Below are 20,502 nucleotides of genomic sequence, written 5' to 3' on the forward strand. Positions count from 1 at the left end.
ATCTAATGCAATATATCATGTACTAACCGCTTCCTCCTTATGTGCCTACTTTGGCTAATGGTGACAATCACTGTTGTTACCGTCATTGAGAGAATGCTTGTACCTACTCAAATCAATACTGCCTATGCCGATTAATGTTCAATCAAGACCGAGACTAGGTTCGGTCAGTAATCAATATATGTTGTTAGGTGAGGTATTTTCATTTAGAGAAAGTCTGTAACCAAATCAATACTCTTTATGGTCAATTGTCGATGAATGTTGTCACTTGAGGTTCTACTCTATAATCCTCAGCGAGGTTTTCATTATGTCATAAAGTGAGGTATTGCTACATAAACTAAAGCAATGTCTCAATTTTCAGGATATTACACTATGATATTTATGTTGTTGTTGTTGTTTCTTTCAAGAAAGAAAAGGAAATGGGTGTGGCCCTTCTCGAGGTAGGCTGTCAAGTTCTTAAACGCCCACGAACGAGGACCAAATACGGTTTGGAGATATAAGCCATCTGTTCATACGTTTCGCTTCAACCTTTCCTCTCCAACAATCGTGCGCTTGATGACCCGGTGAAGGCAATCAATGGATTTAGGGTGTGGTCAACCAGTAGTTTTGTGGTGCCATTGTTGGTGGGCATTCTTTCCCTTTTTAACAACCCTGACCGTTACAATTCAGGAACGGCTCGTTACATAAGGTGATAGATCCTCTTGTGAAAATCCCAGGATACAAGGAATAAATCTTCATGCCTAGGACTTCTCTCACAAAACAGATTCATCACTCGCAAGATTTAACGTGTCCTTCTATAGGCTTCTCAACATCCGTCACGACTCGTGTTCTTTTGGAAGGCACTTCCACAATTTGGGACTTTTGACTTCACCACCTAATTTTATTACGTTCATACCATTTAAAATAAAAATGTACAAAAAATCGTCAGCTTCATTTCCTGATATTCATTTCTGATTTCTAAGAAAAGGGGAAACCAAAAAACAACTACAACCTAAACAGAATTGTATACGAAGGTACGCTTACAGAACAGATAATGCTGTTACATTGATTAGTCGATAGAGTTCAGTAATGTTTTGTGCGTAATACACGGTGTAATCTCATTTGTTGCATTCTTATCATCTCAAAAAATATTGTTCCAAAGATTACCACGGTCTGGAATAATTAAATTTGTGCGATGGATAACGAATGGAATGAAAGTTTAAGAAAATAAATGAATAAGACAATTAATTGATGACAAGTGTGTTCTAGAGAGATGAAGGGAAGAGGATTCTGCCGCATCAAAAAAACAAGAACAACTCAGAAATCAAAAGACCAGTCGAACATAAGTTATAATTTGATAATATCGCACATCAGAAGGAACAGTATCTTCTCACCGTGTGTTAGAACGCACATGATATATGGAATGACAGTTTAAAAACATTAATGAATGTGATAATTGATTGATGACAAATGTGTTCTAGAGAGATAAATGGAAGAGGATTCCGCTGCATCAAAATGCAAGAACAACTCAGAAATCAAAAGACAAGTCGGACATAAGTTATAATTTGATAATATCGCATATCAGATTTAAGGAACAGTATCTTCTCATCTGCTCATGGTGTATTGGGACGCACAGGAGTATACATCAAAACTCCATCTTATGTAATATGCAAATCAGGTGATGAAATGCGCCTGAGGATCAAGAAAACACATTCCATCTTATTTGAAAGGGGTATGATTACATTTAGTAGCACGGCGTAAGGTTGAAAAGATGTAATTTCGAGCAGATACGAGCGTACGATAAAGGTAAATAGGCTCTTTGATGCATGGGATTATCATCAAAGAAGAAACTAGGTTATGTCAGCATATTTTGTCCAGTGCTGAATTATCCCTCCGATGGATGCGCACTGAACAAAGGCGAGAAAAAGACAAACATGGCATGCGACATTTTCAGAAAGGAACGTTTGCCGCAAATACTTTTAAAAAAATGGTCATAGCAAAACTGCACGAAGGTAGACAAATTCAAAAAGACATCCATAAAAGCTGCGTGTGAGTAAATTGATGGTGAACACGTGAAGCATGTTAGACGGATGAACAAAATTTGATTTTCTTCGCTTAAAGGGAACGTAAACCCAAAGAGCAATGTGGATTGAGTGAAAGCAGTAATATCACGAGAACACATCAGTGAAAGTTTGAGGAAAATTGGGCAATCGATGCAAAATTTATGAATTTTTAAAGTGTTGGTGTTGGAACTGCTGGGTAAGGAGACTACTAGAGGTTATGACGTATGAGTGGACTACAATATAAAGAAAATATAAAGGGAATTCAATGAAAATTAATTTTTCATGAAAATTACATATTCCATCAACTTGATAGTGACATGTTAGGGGTAGCACTTTCATTCCCCCTGCTTTCTAAGAGCGGCTAGTCAAGTACTCTTTCATTTTGCTAGAAAAGTGAATTTTTGTGGAATTCCTTTTGTATTTTCTTTATATTATTGTCCACTCATACGTCATAACCTCTAGTAGTCTCCTCATCCAGCGGTTCCAGCACCAAAACTTTAGAAATTCATAACTTTTGCATCGATTGTCCGATTTTCCTCAAACTTTCACTGATGTGTTCTACCAATGTTACTGCTTTTACTCGATCCACATTGCTCTTTGGGTTTGGGTCGGGTTCCTCTTGAGGATTTTATATATTTATATGCTTAGGTTTCAGGTGTAGGAAAGGTTGACAAGTTACCTAATCTCATGTGACTTTACTAGTCACTATTTCAACAGTAGCAAAAATAGATAAAAATCACTTATGTAGACGAATATCCTTTTCCTAACGAAAATGCATAGTCATGGAGACATAATTTCCATTACGCCTCTTTCTTTAACGATTGATTGTGACGAATCACCTATTGCATGTGCGATATTGGATAGGACGAGTGGGATAACTGAGGAATACTAGTATGTGTTATTGCTATTTGTATAGTTGTATCACTTTACAGACATTAACGTAAAATACGATCATCCAAGGAGAATACAAAATGTCATGTAGACGGTAAGAAACACATTGGAACACGAAGAAGTACTGGCGCCCCGATGGCTTTAGGTGCCATCGGCCACCCTTCCGCCATCGGCGCGAATCTGCATTATCGTTGGGACACAGGCTATTTGGGCTTGAGCAAATAGGCTCAGCAGGTAAACAGGGAACCACACCCATTATCAAGCTTCCATTGAATGGCCTTTAGGGGGGAATGCATTTATCCGCCACTTTCCTTTGCTCGTTGGTCCCATTCGAGAAGTTCGCCTGATCATAGTGTGTGGATGACCATTATTATCTTGTTCTCATAAACTGCAATCGAGTGCACGGGTTTTCTACTTCTCACAGGGGGGCTATATACTCTGCTCGTAATCTATAAGCACGAAGTATACTTAAAGAGTCCATCAAACAGTGGCCTCGTGCGAATGAAGCAATATTTGCTTATCATATTGTACAGACTGTTCCATTTTACCTATCAAGTTGACGACACCTTATTCTTACTTAATTATTAATAAACCATTTTATAAGTAGAGTATTAACAAAAAGTCCTCCATCTGAAGTAAAAAAAAAAAGTATTAAACTGAAACAAAACAGCCGTATATGTTTTCTAAAATTTCTGATTAATCCAGTTTATTGAAACTTTACATTTTGTCTTTATGTATTGGTATCTTTGAAATAAAGTAAAACTATATTCACCAGGTCTCTTGATATTTTCCTGTACACGTTTGTCTGTTTAAACCTTTTCAAAATCAGACTCAATTCACAATATGTGCTACAGCTACACAAATAGAACATAGCAACGCAAATGATAGATACACCTTACAGTTCTGACGCAATACCACGACATAATTATCGTGGTATTTGATGACAGCAATTAGAAATGTTTAATTTTCCGCAGTTTGAATGACATTAGAATATTTGCCTAAGCCATGTCACATATTTGTCGTTTACAAAATATGTCCTAGTCTTTTCGCAACCATAATAACATGTCTGTGATATGTTTGTACATATATATATATATATATATATATATATATATATATATATATATATCTGATATATCATATGATGTATATATACATTGATATTTCAACATTCTTGCGTATCTGCATAATATTCGAAGTATTTAGATTATACACGTCATTCTTAAAGGACTGGACAAAATGAAAAGTTTGTAGTTACATCACCAAGATAAACTGTAGATCTTGGAGTCTGTCGGGTGCGCAAGGAAGTCGTAAATGCTGTTTCCATGTTTACCATTTGGATTTGCTATGTTTTTCACAAGTCGAAATCTCTAAACACCCGTCATGTTTTTATCTCTTTTTATCCTTTTCATAGAAGTTATCTAGCTTTTGATTTTTTTTTTTCACGACGGGTTACACGGTGGCTGCCCACAATGCATTTTTTTTTTCAAAATTAATGTATAAAAATAATTGAACACTTTTATGTATATCCACGATCACTTGCAATTCACCTTGCAGGTTTGAATGCTTTTAATTTCATCCTTTTTCCAGAGGCTTATTTCTTGAGGACACAATAAATAACGATACGTGAAATCCACGTCTCCTATCTATGATATCTCATGTTGAATTTTATCAGATATCACGCTCTTATTATTGATGTCATACTTGAAGGCGCCATTATACTCCAAACAAAGACCTTTAGATGAGAATTTCCATTTTTTGAAAGGACAAAAGTATCAAAAGCATGCTGCTAGTAAGACGATAGATTAAAAGGTTACAAAATCAATAAAGTAGGAATCGCACCAATGTACATAATGTATGAATATACACGTATAGGTGATATCAGGAATTGAAAGAGTGACCCCGCCCCTCATGCACCGCAGTTAAGTATCTGAGTTTGAAACTTTTGAAACTTTTTCGCTTTGTTTCATACTCATCAGTCTCAAAGAGACCGACTGTGTGCTCAATTCACATACATTAGATGATTACACCAAAGTATGTGTGTGTGTGTGTGTGTGTGTGTGTGTGTGCATTTACAGATGTATGTGATAATCGAGCTACCATAGAGTCAATCCACCTTCAATCAGCTATAGTTCACTTTGACCTTTTTACATGGATAATGATTTCAGTTAATTTATTCAAATTACTCTTGAACTTGATTATGAATGCAATTAACAAAGATAAAATGATTTTTTGATTACAGAAACAAACTTTTAAAATCGTTTCCACTTATGCTTGTGAAGTTCTGATTTTTAACTCACCTTTCCATGGCTCTTCATAAACTTGACATTTGGGGGATAAGCATATTTAGAGTGACTGCACGTATTCATTTCATAACGTTATAACAAGTTCTGCCTGTCGGTGCATCGTTTATATTTAAACAAGAACAGACATTGATGAACAATAATTGGAAGAACAGTAATGATGCATTATACATTTATTGATATCAGAAGTGGGTTCTAGAGCGAATAGAATTATTTTACTAATGATTTTCCCCTTTTGTTTTAGTTTATTAGATGCCGTGTTTAGGATAGTTGTGAGTGCTTTGTTGCTCTGCGTACAGCGAGCTTCATCCACAAAGTGTAACTTAACATTAAAGGAAAACTGTAAAGGATTTCGAATGGTTGGGTTTAACGTGGATGTGGATGTTACTGCGGCTGAATAGAGGGAATGCAGGGAATTTGTGAATTCTTATCATATCTTATCTACATCTTTTTTCTATCCGTGACGTCACGAACTGCATGCAGTAGTCTTCTCATCCGGCGATGGCTACACAGGAACTTGGAATATTCATAGCATTTCAATGGATCGTCCGATTTTTCTCAAACTTCGTTGATGTCTTCTACTGAAATCATTGCATTCACTCTATATTCACGTGTATCTAAAAAATTTGGGGTCTCAATTCCCCTTTAAAGCTTTGGATCTCATGGTTATTTCCTTCTACGCATCCAGTACTTCACTTTAAAAGAACAAAACAGTTGCCTGTCTGGAACGTCCAATGCATGGTCTCCATTAGGATATCACGTGGCGTATATGTGAGGCTGTCGTCTGGACCTTTGTTTTGTGTTAAATATAACTGGCACAGCGTATGCCGCACTCTGTCAATACTATAGTCCACACATAATATTTCACCATGTTTTACTCTCCTCGGTAAAGATTGCTTGATATAAAGTATCAGGAATGGACTATCTGCACACACTTCCCAAAGTTTCTAGGCGATGGCCCAGTAAGAGAAATGATATTAGCAACCAAAAAAATAAGAAAAACCCCAAAGAATTAACCTGTAATAAAAAAGTAGCATACATATCTGCATGGAACTATGTACTCAACTATGATTTTGTTTTCATATATTTCTACTTGACATTACATAATTATTCTTCCATTATAGAATTATGTTTGCAAAAAATGTCAAACATATTCATGTGTAATCTGGTTGTCCTACGTCATTTTATGTTCATTTCTGTATTATGTCATGTTTGTCTAAGGACAACAAAGCTGAAGAAGACCAAGGATCGAAAAACTTTAACTAATCCAGCAGTCATCATGCGACATTCCTTGTCAAGATTTGTCACAATGATCATATCATATTCTTTCCTCAGCAATTTTTCTGATTGCGCAGCGCAAACAATTAGAGTGCTTCTTTGAATTTAGTCGAATCAATTTCGTCATTATGGTTTTGAATTAATCCTTTAATCTTTCATCAAGGCTATCAATAACGTATAGTTACTCGGGTGAGGAGAGAAAAAAGATCGACAAACTCTCTGAGATTTTGAAAACGAGGCGCACACCGGCGCAAACAATGTCTCCTATGATCTGTATTAGAAACCGTTGAGTTGGATTAAACGTATGTAGGGGGAGGGCTCATTTCCTTTCGTTGAAAAAAAAAAATGCATGTAATAATAAACCACATTGCTTGGCACATAAGAACGGTTCTTTACGTTGTGCTGACAACACAAATAGTTTCAGATTGGTGTATGAAGAATTATAGATTGAATTGGTGTGATAATTATGAAGACTTTAGGACGGGCTTAGAGTTTTACACCGGTGTATGTGAGTTTTTGACTGGTGTATAGAGACTTTTTAAACAAGTATGAGGCGTGTTTAGACTGGTGTATGAAGATTTTACAGACGGTGGTGTTAGCATGTTCAGAAGCGTTTGTGGTCAGGCGTAAGGGGAGTTTTAAACCGGGTGTATGTAGAGATATGGACAGGTGGATGGAGAGTTTAGACTGTTGTATGGAAAGACTAAGCTACTGTGTTTGTGGAACACAACGGGAAAAGTATATATTACCATATACCCTATCAAAAACCGGCACAAAGGGTGGTAGTTCAAAAATGCCCGGCAGCTACTCATAGCGCCTGAAAACACATGGAAGCCACGTGATGAGAACGGATTATTTTTAAGTTATCTAGGTCATCTGACGTTGTAAAAATATCTTATCCTTTTGTTTATTAATAATACATGACCTTCATCAGCACGGGGACATGCATGTGGCCGAAAAACAATAGTCTGTCCACATAAAAGATTGGACGAAAACAACAAGCGTAAGAAGAAAATCAATTGAAGTAAATATTGTATCACTAAAGCAGTCCGGAAAATGTCCCTCGCTTTCAAAAGATGACATTCCTCAAGTTTTAGTTTTTGTTTTGTTTTGTTTTTGTTTTGTTTTTTTATCAAAATCGCTTCAACAAAAGAGAAGGACAGTATAATATAGATACGGGATTCGGCTCAACGACTATATTGTTCTGTGTAGGTGTGCTCTTTTTATGGTAATTTCTAACCGGGACTTCAATAACAACTAACATAATGCCAATTTATGCACCGACAGAGCAACGCAACTGGCTCATTGCTTTAAAGGGGATGGCTAGTAACTGATCAGTGGGAATCAGTGGGAATGCTGGGCATTGATTGTTCCAATTCTTGTGGGATTCATTTAAGAGTACATTATTACATCTATTGTTGGGTGGAAATCATTTGCTTCAGGATGGTCTCATATTCAAGTAATGTGCAGTTTAATGTCCCGTCACTGTACAGGCATGGTAACCTGGAATTATTAAAGGGAGGGTACAGTATTGGTGGAGATGAGAATTGGGCTTTTAACTTTTTTGCGAGATACCAAGAAAACAATTATGATATAGTAAAGAGAATACCATTTTAAGAGGAATTCAAAGTTTATTTGATAAAAAAACACTTATGATATAGTAAAGAGAATACCATTTAAGAGGAATTCAAAGTTTATTTGATAAAAATCGGGTTTGGAATGACTGAAACATCCAAAAACAAAGTAAAACAAAGCGATTGTAATAAAGTGTGGGTCCCACACTTTATTAGAATCACTCTTTTTTGGATATCTCGGCCATTTCAAAACCAATTTTCATCAAATAAATGTTAAATTCCTAAAAGAATTACAATCTCTTTCATATTCCATAAGAGGTGTCTCATTATCTCACCAAAATATGTTAGAAACCTGAAATTAGGTCTCAACCAAAGCTATACGATCCCTTTAAACTGCACATTACTTGAGTATTAGACCATTCTGAAGGAAATAATTTTCACACAACAATAGATTTATAATGTTATCTTAAATGAATCCCACAAGGATTGGAACAATCATCCCTCAGCATTCCCACTTCCCGCTGATCAGTTACTAGGAACTAGCTATCCCCTTTAAAAGCCCCCCCCCCCCCCCCACACACACACACACACACTTATGGCAACCATAAGTTACAGTGATCTGAAGTCGGATTCATCTATATACCGGAACTTCGTAACAGCTAGGCAATTTGGAATAGTAATAATAATGTAGCAGCTGTCATTGGATGTAGATAGAAAATGATTTGCATGAAATACACTGATATAGCCTAAAATGCTTTGAACTTTGCCACCGGCAATCCTCAACGGACAATGTCTCCTTTTATCTGTTAAGACTTTGCACCGTAGGGATATTGTCTCGTCAGACATTTCGTTGCTGAGTTTGCCGACTCTACCATCAAACAAGTTATGATGCAAATCATAATTGCCCAGGGTCTCAAATCATTACATTGCTTATTACATATGTATATATAGTGACTCGTGTATTGATGAATTTCACATTCAAGAGCGACAGTCTTCTTTTTAAAGCAATTAAATCACTGAGCCGTAGTTGAGGCAGCAATGGCGTCTTTACGGGGACATAAGGACAGGAACTCAGAATTGCGTAATATCAAGTGCGGCTAAATCGAGCAGGACCAATGAGGGATGTCCTCCAAGTTCTGGGATGAAGAGTTAGTCTCAACCAAAGTATGCCGACACTCCCGTTCTTGTTCGACGTGATATTCGTTATTACGAGGGTTTGTTTAATCTGAAAACGAAATAATGGTTCGTCATTCCGGGGGTTCGCAACTCAGAACACAAAAATAAGGCTCGTTATTTCGAAGGTTTGTTAATTCGATATCGAAAAGAAGGTGGATGTTAACAAACCTTGGGATTTTCGACCCTTGTTTTATTTTTTTCGGAGTAATTGAACCTTCGGAAATATTGAACTTTATTTCGTGTTCGGATGAACGAACCTTCGGAATAACAAACCAGATTTCATTTTCAGATTAACGAATTTCGGAATAACGATCTTTCGGAACCATTCGAAACTTATGTAACTGCCTATCTTGAGGGAGGGGTTCTAGAGAGACATTCCAACCGAGAAACTATCAACCAGAGACACCCTTTTACAGATTAGTAGTCTGCACTTTCTGTGCTCTTAACCTTAAAATGGATGTTTTGCTCTAGTTTGTACACATGAAAGATCGAGACCCTTGAAGTAAAAAGGTTGGCATGTGATCGAGAATACGATTGCAATGTACACCGTAAAATTATTTTACACTTTTTTCACCCTCTATTGTTATCAATTTCCTTTTTTAGTTTATACGTCAACATATTCTGTTTATTGTCTTTCCAACAAAAACTTGTCTCTCCTCCCGTTTCCTCACTAATTTTCCCTTCTTCTGTTTTTCACACACTTCTCCTCTTTTTTTCATTCCTCCCCCTTCCCCCACTAAGAATGTCTACTAAATTTATATTCTCTCCCAATAACATGACAGATTAACACATAGTTTTTTTAAAAGAGGCATAACTTTAAGACAAATTAACCGATAGACGTGGGACTACTATAGAAAAAGCAAGGTAAACGTTCACAGATCCAGCAATGAAAATGTCGATCATTGAAACTAGTTCTCTGGGTCCTATCGTACGTAGATCTTAAAGGATTTAGTATGTGTACGGGCGTTCGCTTACATGTATATGTTTTCAAGTTAGACACGACAATTCTACATTTCCAGTTACTCTCCAGAGTTTCCGTTTGATTGTGCCACGTGAATGTTCCATCATTATACCTTAGACATTCATGGATATTCCAATGGAGTGGGCCTTTTGTCGTCGACCTATTATGACTCACATGAAGGGGAATATTACGGTTTAGAGAGAGGTCTTGATATGATACAGTCGTTATAGAAATATGACGGTAGATTCAAGGGGGTGCAAAAACATGCGAAATATTCGCCATCGGTTCGCCACGAGGTTGCGTCAGGGCTGAGATTCAGCCCCACTGGCCCGCAGACGATTTACGTCTGTCTGTCATGAATATAGCGACAATCCTAAACGACGTGGTTTTTCAGTCTTCATGTTTGTTCGGGATAAACAATGTGCGACTAGAGAATGCAAAGCAAACCCTCTCTCCCTCTTTTCTCTATCTATATCTCAGTCCTTGTCAAGGTAAAAGCAGTCGTTGTATGGACCACCAGCTAAAAGGCGCTCTCGGTGAGGGGAAACGAGATCTAGGCCAAACACGGGTCTTGGACAATACTGTCACGACAGTGTTTTGGCTGTAGTGATGTCAACCGAGAGGAACTCAACTCGAAAGGGGGGAAAACTCTTCATTAGTGCTAGAAAACGGCAGTTTCTTCGTATTCAAACTCCCATGTGATAGTGTGTATGTGTGGAGGCTGCCTTGCTATGTATCATTCATGAATGTACATTGGACTTCGTTTGATTTTTTTTTTCAGATGCTGTGTCGTTTCAATATCTGACGCCTTCAGATACCCTACTTGTACATTAGTGAATAGTGAAAAAAAAGGCATTTCTGGTTATTCATGAGACATTAATTAGATGCTAACGTTAAGCCATCGGTGTCATAATTAGCCTCACTTCAAGAAGCCTGGCGTGTAGGTTTAATTCTCAATCGACTATTATCAGAAAAACCTTAAGCAGTATTAAACCACGTCAATGTTCTTGATCGCGTGATGCGGTATAACATCTTCTTAAGTGTGCTTCAAGACCATTTTCTCTCCCCCCCCCCCCCCCCCGCTATTCTTGCCCTTCCTTTGTCCTCCTCAAGCGGAACAATAGACCGGTGAGAGGAAGACATGCCGGCAAGGTATTGGCCGTCACTTTCGTAAAAGCTGGGAGTGCGCGTGTATTTGGAGTAGGGATCTCTTTCGCGCGATTTGGCGACGGGGCGCGCTGTTAACTTATTTTTGACTTTTGTCGAGTTGTTATTTGCATATGGTAAATTGCCGACGGGGATCGCATTTGGGGCCTTCTGTCTGGCCAGTTATACTGTGTCAAGCCCAGCAATGTTCAGCATGCATTTTTTTTGCCAGTGTCTCTCTTGCCTGTGTTGACGCGAATCAAGCGATTATGATCAATCCCAGGGGATGGATAGTAACTGATCAGTGGGAATCAGTGAGAATGATTGGGGATGATTGTTCCAATCCTTGTGGGATTCATTCAAGAGTACATTATATATCTATTGTTGTGTGAAAATTATTTTCTTCAAAATGGTCTCATATAAGTTATATGCAGTTTAATGTTTCCAGGTTAGCATGCCTGTACAGTGACGGGGCATTAAACTGCATATTACTTGAAAATGAGACCGTTCTGAAGCAAATCATTTTCACACAACAATAGATATATAATGTACTCTTAAATGAATCCCACAAGGATTGGAACAATCATCCCCCAGCATTCCCACTGATTCCCACTGATCAGTTACTAGCCACCCCCTTTAAGTTCGCAAGACGTTTTCGAGCTGCCTTGAACAATGTTGAATCCCACACAACAAGTGGGCATGTACTTCCCCTAGCTTTCCTCCCAACTAATACGATAGACGATATACATCATGTACATGTAGTATAGTTAGGTGCATCTGGTCCGGGAGTAACATGATGTACTTTTTTAATATACTCCGTGTCATTTTTTTCTCACTCGACAAGTATCTAGGCTATATGACGTCCCCAAAATGAAGTGGAAAGAAACAAGAAAACGCAACAAAAATACCGACTTCATAATCTTTCTTCATCCCAGTATAATAGTTTCGCATAAGAGCTGTAACAGGGAATTACTCCACTTTGTTTTACTTTGTTTTTTGATATCTCAGCCATTTTTTTACCGATTTTCACGAAATAAACTTTGAATAATTCCCCTTACAATAACATTTCATGCTCTTTAATATTTCTAATCATCTCCCTAGCGAGTTAAAAGCTTAATCCCCCATCTCAACCAAAACTATTATCCCTCTTGCATCTCGTGGTATTACAGGGTAGATTACAGGGTTTCACTGAAGATTACCTGATCTAGAGCCTAGCTGTTTTTTTTATTTTCTTTTGTCTTCCTTTTCATTCCCTAAATCTTCTTTGAAACGGCAACGATCTTCCCAATCGCGAAGAATGGCGGAAAACATTTCACATCGTAACAACTTTCAGATTACTGTACCGTCACTAAACCGAGCTCGAGGGAGAGGGGTTTTCGAAGTAGTTAAGGAGTTTAGTGCACAATATACAAAAATGTATGTCATCTCTTCCTCTTTTTCTTTCTCTTTCTCTCTCCCATCTCTCTCTCCCTCTTTATATATTTCTCTCACCCCCCCCCCCCCCCTCCATCTACTGACTCAGTAATCTTGTCTTATTCTCAGTGCTAGCCGTGTCTTTATCATGTTTATAGCATTGTTAAAATATGACCGAAACATTGAAGTCAAATACTATTTGACTTCGAGTATGTTGATCAGGCAAGAATTCTTTATTGTTTTTCCCTTTGGGATGGCATTCTCAATAAACTGTTGATAAACGCCTTCAAACTTTTACTGACTATCATTTGGGGTTAAGGAACAAAAAGGGCAGGGATAATTTTACTTCAGAGAAAATGGCGTTGCCGGTGACAGGGATATGATAAATAGTTCACAGCGTACGAGAGCGGAGAACATGAACATGAACAAAATGGCTGTTCCAACTTTGGTGTGAAATCTAGAAATCAGTACATTTGATAGAATGTTTGGAGAGGAAAAAACATGTTTGTGCCTATTTGTTCGCTCATTTGTTTGTTTGTTGTTTTTCTCATTTTCCATTTTTCAAGGTATATTGCATTTTTCGAAATGATATCCATAGATAAATTGTATACATATTATAATATTGTTCAGACAAGTGCTCAGAATCAATATTCTGTGCAAACGAAACCGAACGTATTGGGCTTCTTCTCTCTTTAGATGAATACCATAATATGTCGGCTCAGTTCAGAAAACCTCACGAATTTCAGATGAATATCATCAAGTTATATTTCAGAATCCTGAACAGACATGTACAACACAATGAGACGGGTAACTTCAGATGAAGCAACTGGGAAGATATCAGAGAAATATTACAAATTTACGTCAGAAATTTTGTACCACCCACTTGTCTTCGTACCCGACTGCAAGGGATGAAATTGATGCATGAGTTTGACTAGAGTTAGATATTTTTGATACAACCCGAAAACCAGTTCTACTACGAGTAATTGACCGTTCAACTTTCCCTCTCATGCACAGTGGACAGTGTACGCTTTACCTTCATCAAAGTCGACTTTTCTTCATGGGGTACAAGGAAACTAAGCAAACATCAACGAAATGAAAGCTGGTCCAAGGGTGTCAATACCCCTTTCCACCTTTCATCATCATGGGAAGTACTTTTTTCTTTTTTTTAAGGATTAAGGAGTGGTCCCCATCGGGTTGTCCCCAAAAGCTTTGCATGATTGCCATGTCTGTGGCTCCAATTCTTGACACACAACTGCAACATTCAAACGTCATCAATGCCCGATCGCCCTTTGTCGTTACATCGGCGGTTTTAGGGAGAGTGGCTAAGGGAGTTTACAGAAGACAATTCAACAGGGATATGATTGTAAAAAAGAACAACCTCACATTGTAAAGAGGGAACGGCACAATGTATTTGTCTTTGTGCTTAGCAGCGTGCCCCCCTTTTCAGACGGACTTCGCTTTCAGTGCGCCAAGGCCCAAGTCATGACTTTGTGACGTCAAGAGCCACTACACACCGTCATCTCCGGTGATTCACATCGGTGGACAGAGAGGGGGGTGGAGGTGGGGAGAAAGAAGATGTTCGCCTAGTACCTTCTTACTCTTACCATGCTCTAGTCTTATACCTACTCTACGGACTTTTATCTCGCTTGAAAGGGATCACGTCACTTTTTTTTTACGCAACGCTTAACACTGGTTCAATTGCATATCATTGTAGGAAACCATGTGACTAGCGGGGGGGGGGGGGGGTGTGCATGAGAACTTCTTTCTCATATCCCATTCCTTTCAATATCGCATCTTTGCACACACATACCCCCCTGCATACACTTTGTGTCTGCCTCTGCTCATCTTTTTATCTACTTTATGTTTTGGCATCTTACACCCATTATAAAATGCAACCATAATTGATATGAGCCAATCTGTGTTACTTCCCTTTTAGATTTTCTTTCATACATTCCATTCTGTGTTTGGTGTTGTTTTTTTCCCAAGAAGTCAAAGTACACTTACCAGTAATTGCAAGATAAATCATGTGATGGTGAGAAGAGGCAGTTAAATGCAAAGAAATTTGCCCAATTTTGCAGAAGCTGCATGATGATATATTCACAGTCGATTAGACGGAATGATCAGTACACTATTACAACTAGAAAGTGCGAGGGAGGCTTTTCCGACCGGTCCAGAGCAGTGACTATAAGCCAGTTCGGAGTTCCACTTTGCCCATGAGTAAAAACACAAAAACAAACAAACAAACAAAAAACACAAGTAATTCGTACCAACAGGCCAGGTGGTGTTTAAATCCACTGAGTTAAGCACACTGTGATGTAATGATAATTCATGTAACCCTTGTAAATGCTGCTTGCCAGCACATCCACCTGAGTAAAAGTGGATATCTATGGCAAGATCAAAAGAGATTGTTAATGCATTTAATGTGAAATTATGAAATGGATGCTTACCCAAGTGTTAATTGACGGATTGTCTGAAAAGGATGGATGAATCCCATAAATTGTTGCGTAAAGCTTATGCATTATGTTGCTCTGAAACCGAGTGAAATGCCCCTCACCAACAGCGAAACAAAGAAAGGTCATTCGTAGCAGTGTGCCCATGAGCTAACACCGAACTGGCTTATTGTATGCCCCATTTCATACCGCATTAACCGTAATCCTGTGTGCACGAATGTTACATGTTATGTAGCTCTGACGCAAAGATAATTATACCCTTCGATGTTCAGGGGAGGATCAATGGCCTATTGACAACAGTAACGACTTTGAAAGACAGGGAAATTGCCCATTCAACATGAAACTTTCGGCTCTATACCAGCACGACAGGAATGTGGTTAGAAGCTGATACAGTAATCATTATGAGTTGAAAGCAGTAGCAGAAAATGCTACTCCACATGGTATTCGCCAGATCTTTTTTAAACATACAGCTAGGATACCCTTTCTGTTTCGTATTAGAACATGTGCAGCTTTCCACTACGCTATCCATGATACAGTCCATGTAAAGCCGCGCCAAGAATACTTTCTAAAAGGTGTTTGGGAAGATTGACTGGCAACATAGTAACATTACACACGCTTGAGAAGGCATGGAAATCACCTAGTCAAGCCGAACCATCTGATTTTATAGTCCGGGAGGGAGAGGGGGCTGGACGTTGAGGTATGAAGGTGACGCAATCATTGCCCTCGCCATCTTTACCCACGCCGATGAAAATCGGCAGGGGGTTATGTAAAGGGTTCCGTATGTTTGTTTGTTTGTTTGTTTGTTTGTTTGTTTGTTTGTTTGTTTTTTTGTTTTTTGTTTGTTTGTTTGTTTGTTTGTTTGTGTACAAGATAACAAGAGAACGGGTAAACGGATTTGCACGAAATGTTCAGGGAATGTTTGGATAATGACAGGAAAGAATCGATTAGATTTTGGTGATAATCGGTTGACCCTTGCAAATTCTGTGTGACCTTGAAGTTTTGACCCCATGGTATAGTGACCATTCCGAAAATTTCCCGTTTCTCACTTTGCGATTTTCCGCTACCATACGAAGACATAAACTCCCCAACGATCCGACTTCGCTGCTCAAATGTTCGTAAGAATTCCGAAATTTACGTTTAGGCCTATTTGAGGGACTATGTCCTTCTAGATTTATGAAAGTTCGTTCTCCGTCATCACAAACTGGCCCGTATTTTGATGATTTTTCAGACTAACATTGATTGTTTTTTTCGTTGGAGGAGCATTTTGCTCGGTCGCAGTCACACTGCACGATATGCGTGCTCAATGTCAATGCGTGTGCAAGGCCGCTGAAAATGCATCGCGCTGCACCGCGGACGTTGCGGCGCTCGTTGGTGGCCGAATACTGGTGCAGTAGACATTTGCATTCAACCCTTGCATTGAATAATTCCCGTAGACACTAATCATAGGGGTAATTGCCTAGGGGGTACGTAAATTTTGTTTTTCTTTTTTGCTTTTTGTGGATACCATCAAAGATCGTACACTCATACGACCTTTGATATTTGATGATTTTTCAAATTAACATTGATTGTTTTTTTCGTTGGAGGAGCATTTTGCTCGGTCGCAGTCACACTGCACGATATGCGTGCTCAATGTCAATGCGTGTGCAAGGCCGCTGAAAATGCATCGCGCTCTACATTGTTGGTGCAAAATTGCACCGGGGACGTTGCGGCGCTCGTTGGTGGCCGAGTACTGGTGCAGTAGACATTTGCATTCAACCCTTGCATTGAATAATTCCCGTAGACACTAATCATAGGGGTAATTGCCTAGGGGGTACGTAAATTTTGTTTTTCTTTTTTGCTTTTGTGGATACCATCAAAGATCGTACACTCATACGACCTTTGATATCAACACACTCTCGGCTTGCTATAATCAAAATATCCCGCAAGAAAACGGCGTATTTCTCGATTTTTAGCGCTTTTTCCGCGACCCGTCGCGTAGACAATACTCTTAAAACTGGACTTAATTCGCGCGCGCTTGGAAAAGTTCCGATTCTGCACTTTTGACGGTGGAATTTGGGATTTTCGATGGATTTTTGGAGGAGACTTAAGGACTTTCCTGTACGTGAATGAGTGTTAATACCGTATGTGTAATTATGTGATTTGCGTGTGATGTGACTGTAGAACCAAAGATCGTACACTTCAGTGTACGATCTTTGGTAGAACTCACTGGCTGGTGATAAAGCACACTGGCAATTAAGTGGCCGAATTCTGGTAGATGACCGAATGCACATTATGTTTACCCCGACTTTGTACTTAGGCGTGGGTCTGCCGCCTTTGACGGCCCCTCTCTAGTTTATTTCTTTGTTCTTACAATATAAATACTCTTTTCTTTCTTATAGAGGCATTAACAACTGCCACTATAATCAATTATTTATGTGGTCGATTCATAGCCACCCCACGAATCACTGTCATCGTGTAATCAATACTCACGGCACACATTTGTTTTCTCTGTTCACGTCTGGCATTCGTCGGAGCTACTGTATGTGCGTTATATTTTTAATACATTTGTTTCTGCATAGAAGAAACCGTACCACCGACAGTTATGGTTTATTTAAAAAGAAATAGTGATACCTCCTTATATTTTAAGCTTTATGTGTTTCTGTTTATTGCGAAGTTCTTATATGGTGAGATGTTTTGTGATAGAACGGACTTACATAATGCACCAGTTGTGATAACTCGAACATTAAAAGATATATATATATATATATATATATATACATATATATATATATATATATATATATATCACTGCTCCTAATGGTAAACATTTTCCATACAGTTGAATGATACCTTCGTTTCATCCCTCAGATAATGCCTAACTTGATATAGACTGTGACCTTGTATAAAGAGTTCAAAGAGTTAAATGCAGCAATCAAAGTGAGAAGAGGGAAAATGAGTTGTTGGGGCAAAACTTGCATCCATGATTTATAAGTTTTGCATAGACATTATATGATATATATCATGCGACGGATGTATTAGATCAAGTGTAAAAATACAGTGAAAATAAATCAATTAGGTTACGTGTAACCGTTAAATTGCTTCAGACAAAAAAAAACAACATAATGATTTGTTGCGTGATTGGATTGACATACTCCTAAACTTCATATTCCTTAGACAATAATATTTTGTAGAAACAGTTAAGTGACCGGTTTACTCAAACAATGATTTTGGTCATAGACGTCTTTATATAGTGACATCATAATGCACTTTACATATATCTTCTTCCTGTTCTCTACAGTCTACCTTTGGTGCATTGTCGGACTGTTAAATATATTCTAAGCTTGAATGCTTTTCTTTAGATTTGAACGCTGCAGTGCAAGTTAACAAAGTTTTACTTACTTTCCTGGATTTACTTGGATAAAGAGACCTAAAACAGTTCTTTATCTGCCATTCCGGTTAAGTTCCTTTATATGGGCTGTACTGTTTTATTGAATGGCTGTTCCATTGAGTTTCTCTATCTTCTATGGTAGTTTTCGACATTTTCTTCTTGTCTTTTTCAAATTGAACAAAGTTTCACATTTAGAGCTACTGTTTACCACTGGGAGCAGTGATTCAATACATGTTCGAGTTATCACATTTGATGCATAATTATGTGTAGGTCAGTTATATCACAAAACATCCTAGTATACCATATAAGGATTTTACAATAAAGCCTGAAATGTAAGGAGATATCACCATTTTTCTCAATAAACCATAGCTGTTGCCGGTTAATTGTAGAAACAGTTGTATTACAACTATTGTTCACATTTTGTATATTTAACAATAGATAACTTGATTATACTGCTTAACATTTTTACATGGGTTATTTCTATCCCTACGAAACTCACATTTCATCAGCAAATAGTAAATAATACCTTAAAACCTCAGATCATTATACATAAGGTTCGTAATTAACATTCCTATAAACCATTAATGTTAGAGAGAGTAACTGCTAGTATATCATTCACCCATGACTAAGGAGAATCTCATACATATTCTGAAGGAGTGAATATGAGACATTGCTTGGATTTACGTGTGACATTTGTCCCCGACGAATCTTTAAATTTCATACAGCACAAAAGCAGGAATAGAGGTAGTCATAACGACTTCTTCAGAGCAGGCAGAAGAAAAAAAACGGAACATGTTTAGAAAGAAATATCTTATCACAAAGAAAGTGGAGAAAACAAGATTTAAAAAAAAGAAAGAAGTAACGTATAAAATAGAGGAGATGGAAGATGAGAAGAAGGACAAGCAGAAGAAGAGGAGGGAGAAGAAGAAGAAGAAGAAGAAGTGTCTATGGCTTCGAAATCGGTTTAGATAAGTTTCGGGACGATGAAACCATCAAGTTTAAGTTTGACGCCACTCCACCTGGCCATGACCCAGCTTACTTCAAGAAGGGCCAAATCTTGATCTTAATAAAGAGGCCCAAAGCCTGTTTTCAGAATCATCCATGAGTAGGTAAGAAGAAGAAGAAGAAGGAGAAGAAGAAGAAGAAGAAGAAGAAGAAGAAGAAGAAAAGGAAAAGAAGAAGAAGAAAAAAGAAAGAAAGAAAGAAAGAGAGGGAGAAAGAAAATTGAAGAGGAAAAAGGGGGACAAGTAGAAGAGTGAAGAAGGTTAAAACAGACGATAATGCAGACAATGGTTTCTGAAACCTACACTGGTTCGGCAGGCTTGCGGTCTTGACGTGCATGTAAAACAGCATCGGAATTGTGAGCTTGTCTGCGACCGCCACAACTTCGGACACCATCATTGATTTTTTTAAACGAAATCTTTTTATCTAAGTAGAGACAGAACGAATACGTAAGTCTTGTAATAAACTAAAGGGATCTAAATGTCTTTCCTCATTGTAAATCTTGCCTGGTGGCTCGGTATAGTCCTGTGCCTAGTAACAACACGTTGTCGCTTCGGAATACCGCACACAGTGCTTAACGAGAGCAGAGAAACATTAAAAGTGATATGAATAAATAAACAAAATAGAGTCTTGGAGTGGAATGCAGAGCATAATGCTGAATTTCTTCAAGGCGGCGATCGGAACGCACATGATATGAGAGTAAAGTAAAGTATTATGTCAAATTCCACAGTGGTTATGCTCTTTTGATCTTGATCACGTAATGCATTATGACCTCGTTGGAAGCCTTCTAACTAGGTGTTTCTGTTTTTTACGCATATAGTATTGCACCGGCGGATAAAACTTAATGTAGTAGTCATGAATTGTCAATATTTGTGTTTAATGCTTTTCTGTTGATTGTAAGA

At 38.1% G+C, this 20,502-nt stretch overlaps 1 protein-coding gene across 1 annotated transcript in view; it reads right to left on the reverse strand.

Annotated features, from left to right (window-relative positions):
• Window positions 1-19,996, reverse strand: part of LOC139731069 (uncharacterized) — a 71,275-nt gene extending 51,279 nt beyond the window's left edge. The window contains 1 exon segment of the mRNA XM_071641948.1: window positions 19,906-19,996. Coding sequence (XP_071498049.1) covers window positions 19,906-19,996 — 91 coding nt within the window.
• Between the last annotated feature and the right edge of the window lie 506 nt (window positions 19,997-20,502).

The sequence above is a fragment of the Diadema antillarum genome, unplaced genomic scaffold (assembly GCF_040938485.1).
Source record: "Diadema antillarum isolate AM-2024a unplaced genomic scaffold, OU_Dant_1.0 seq00000356_RagTag, whole genome shotgun sequence".
Classification (NCBI taxonomy): domain Eukaryota; kingdom Metazoa; phylum Echinodermata; class Echinoidea; order Diadematoida; family Diadematidae; genus Diadema; species Diadema antillarum.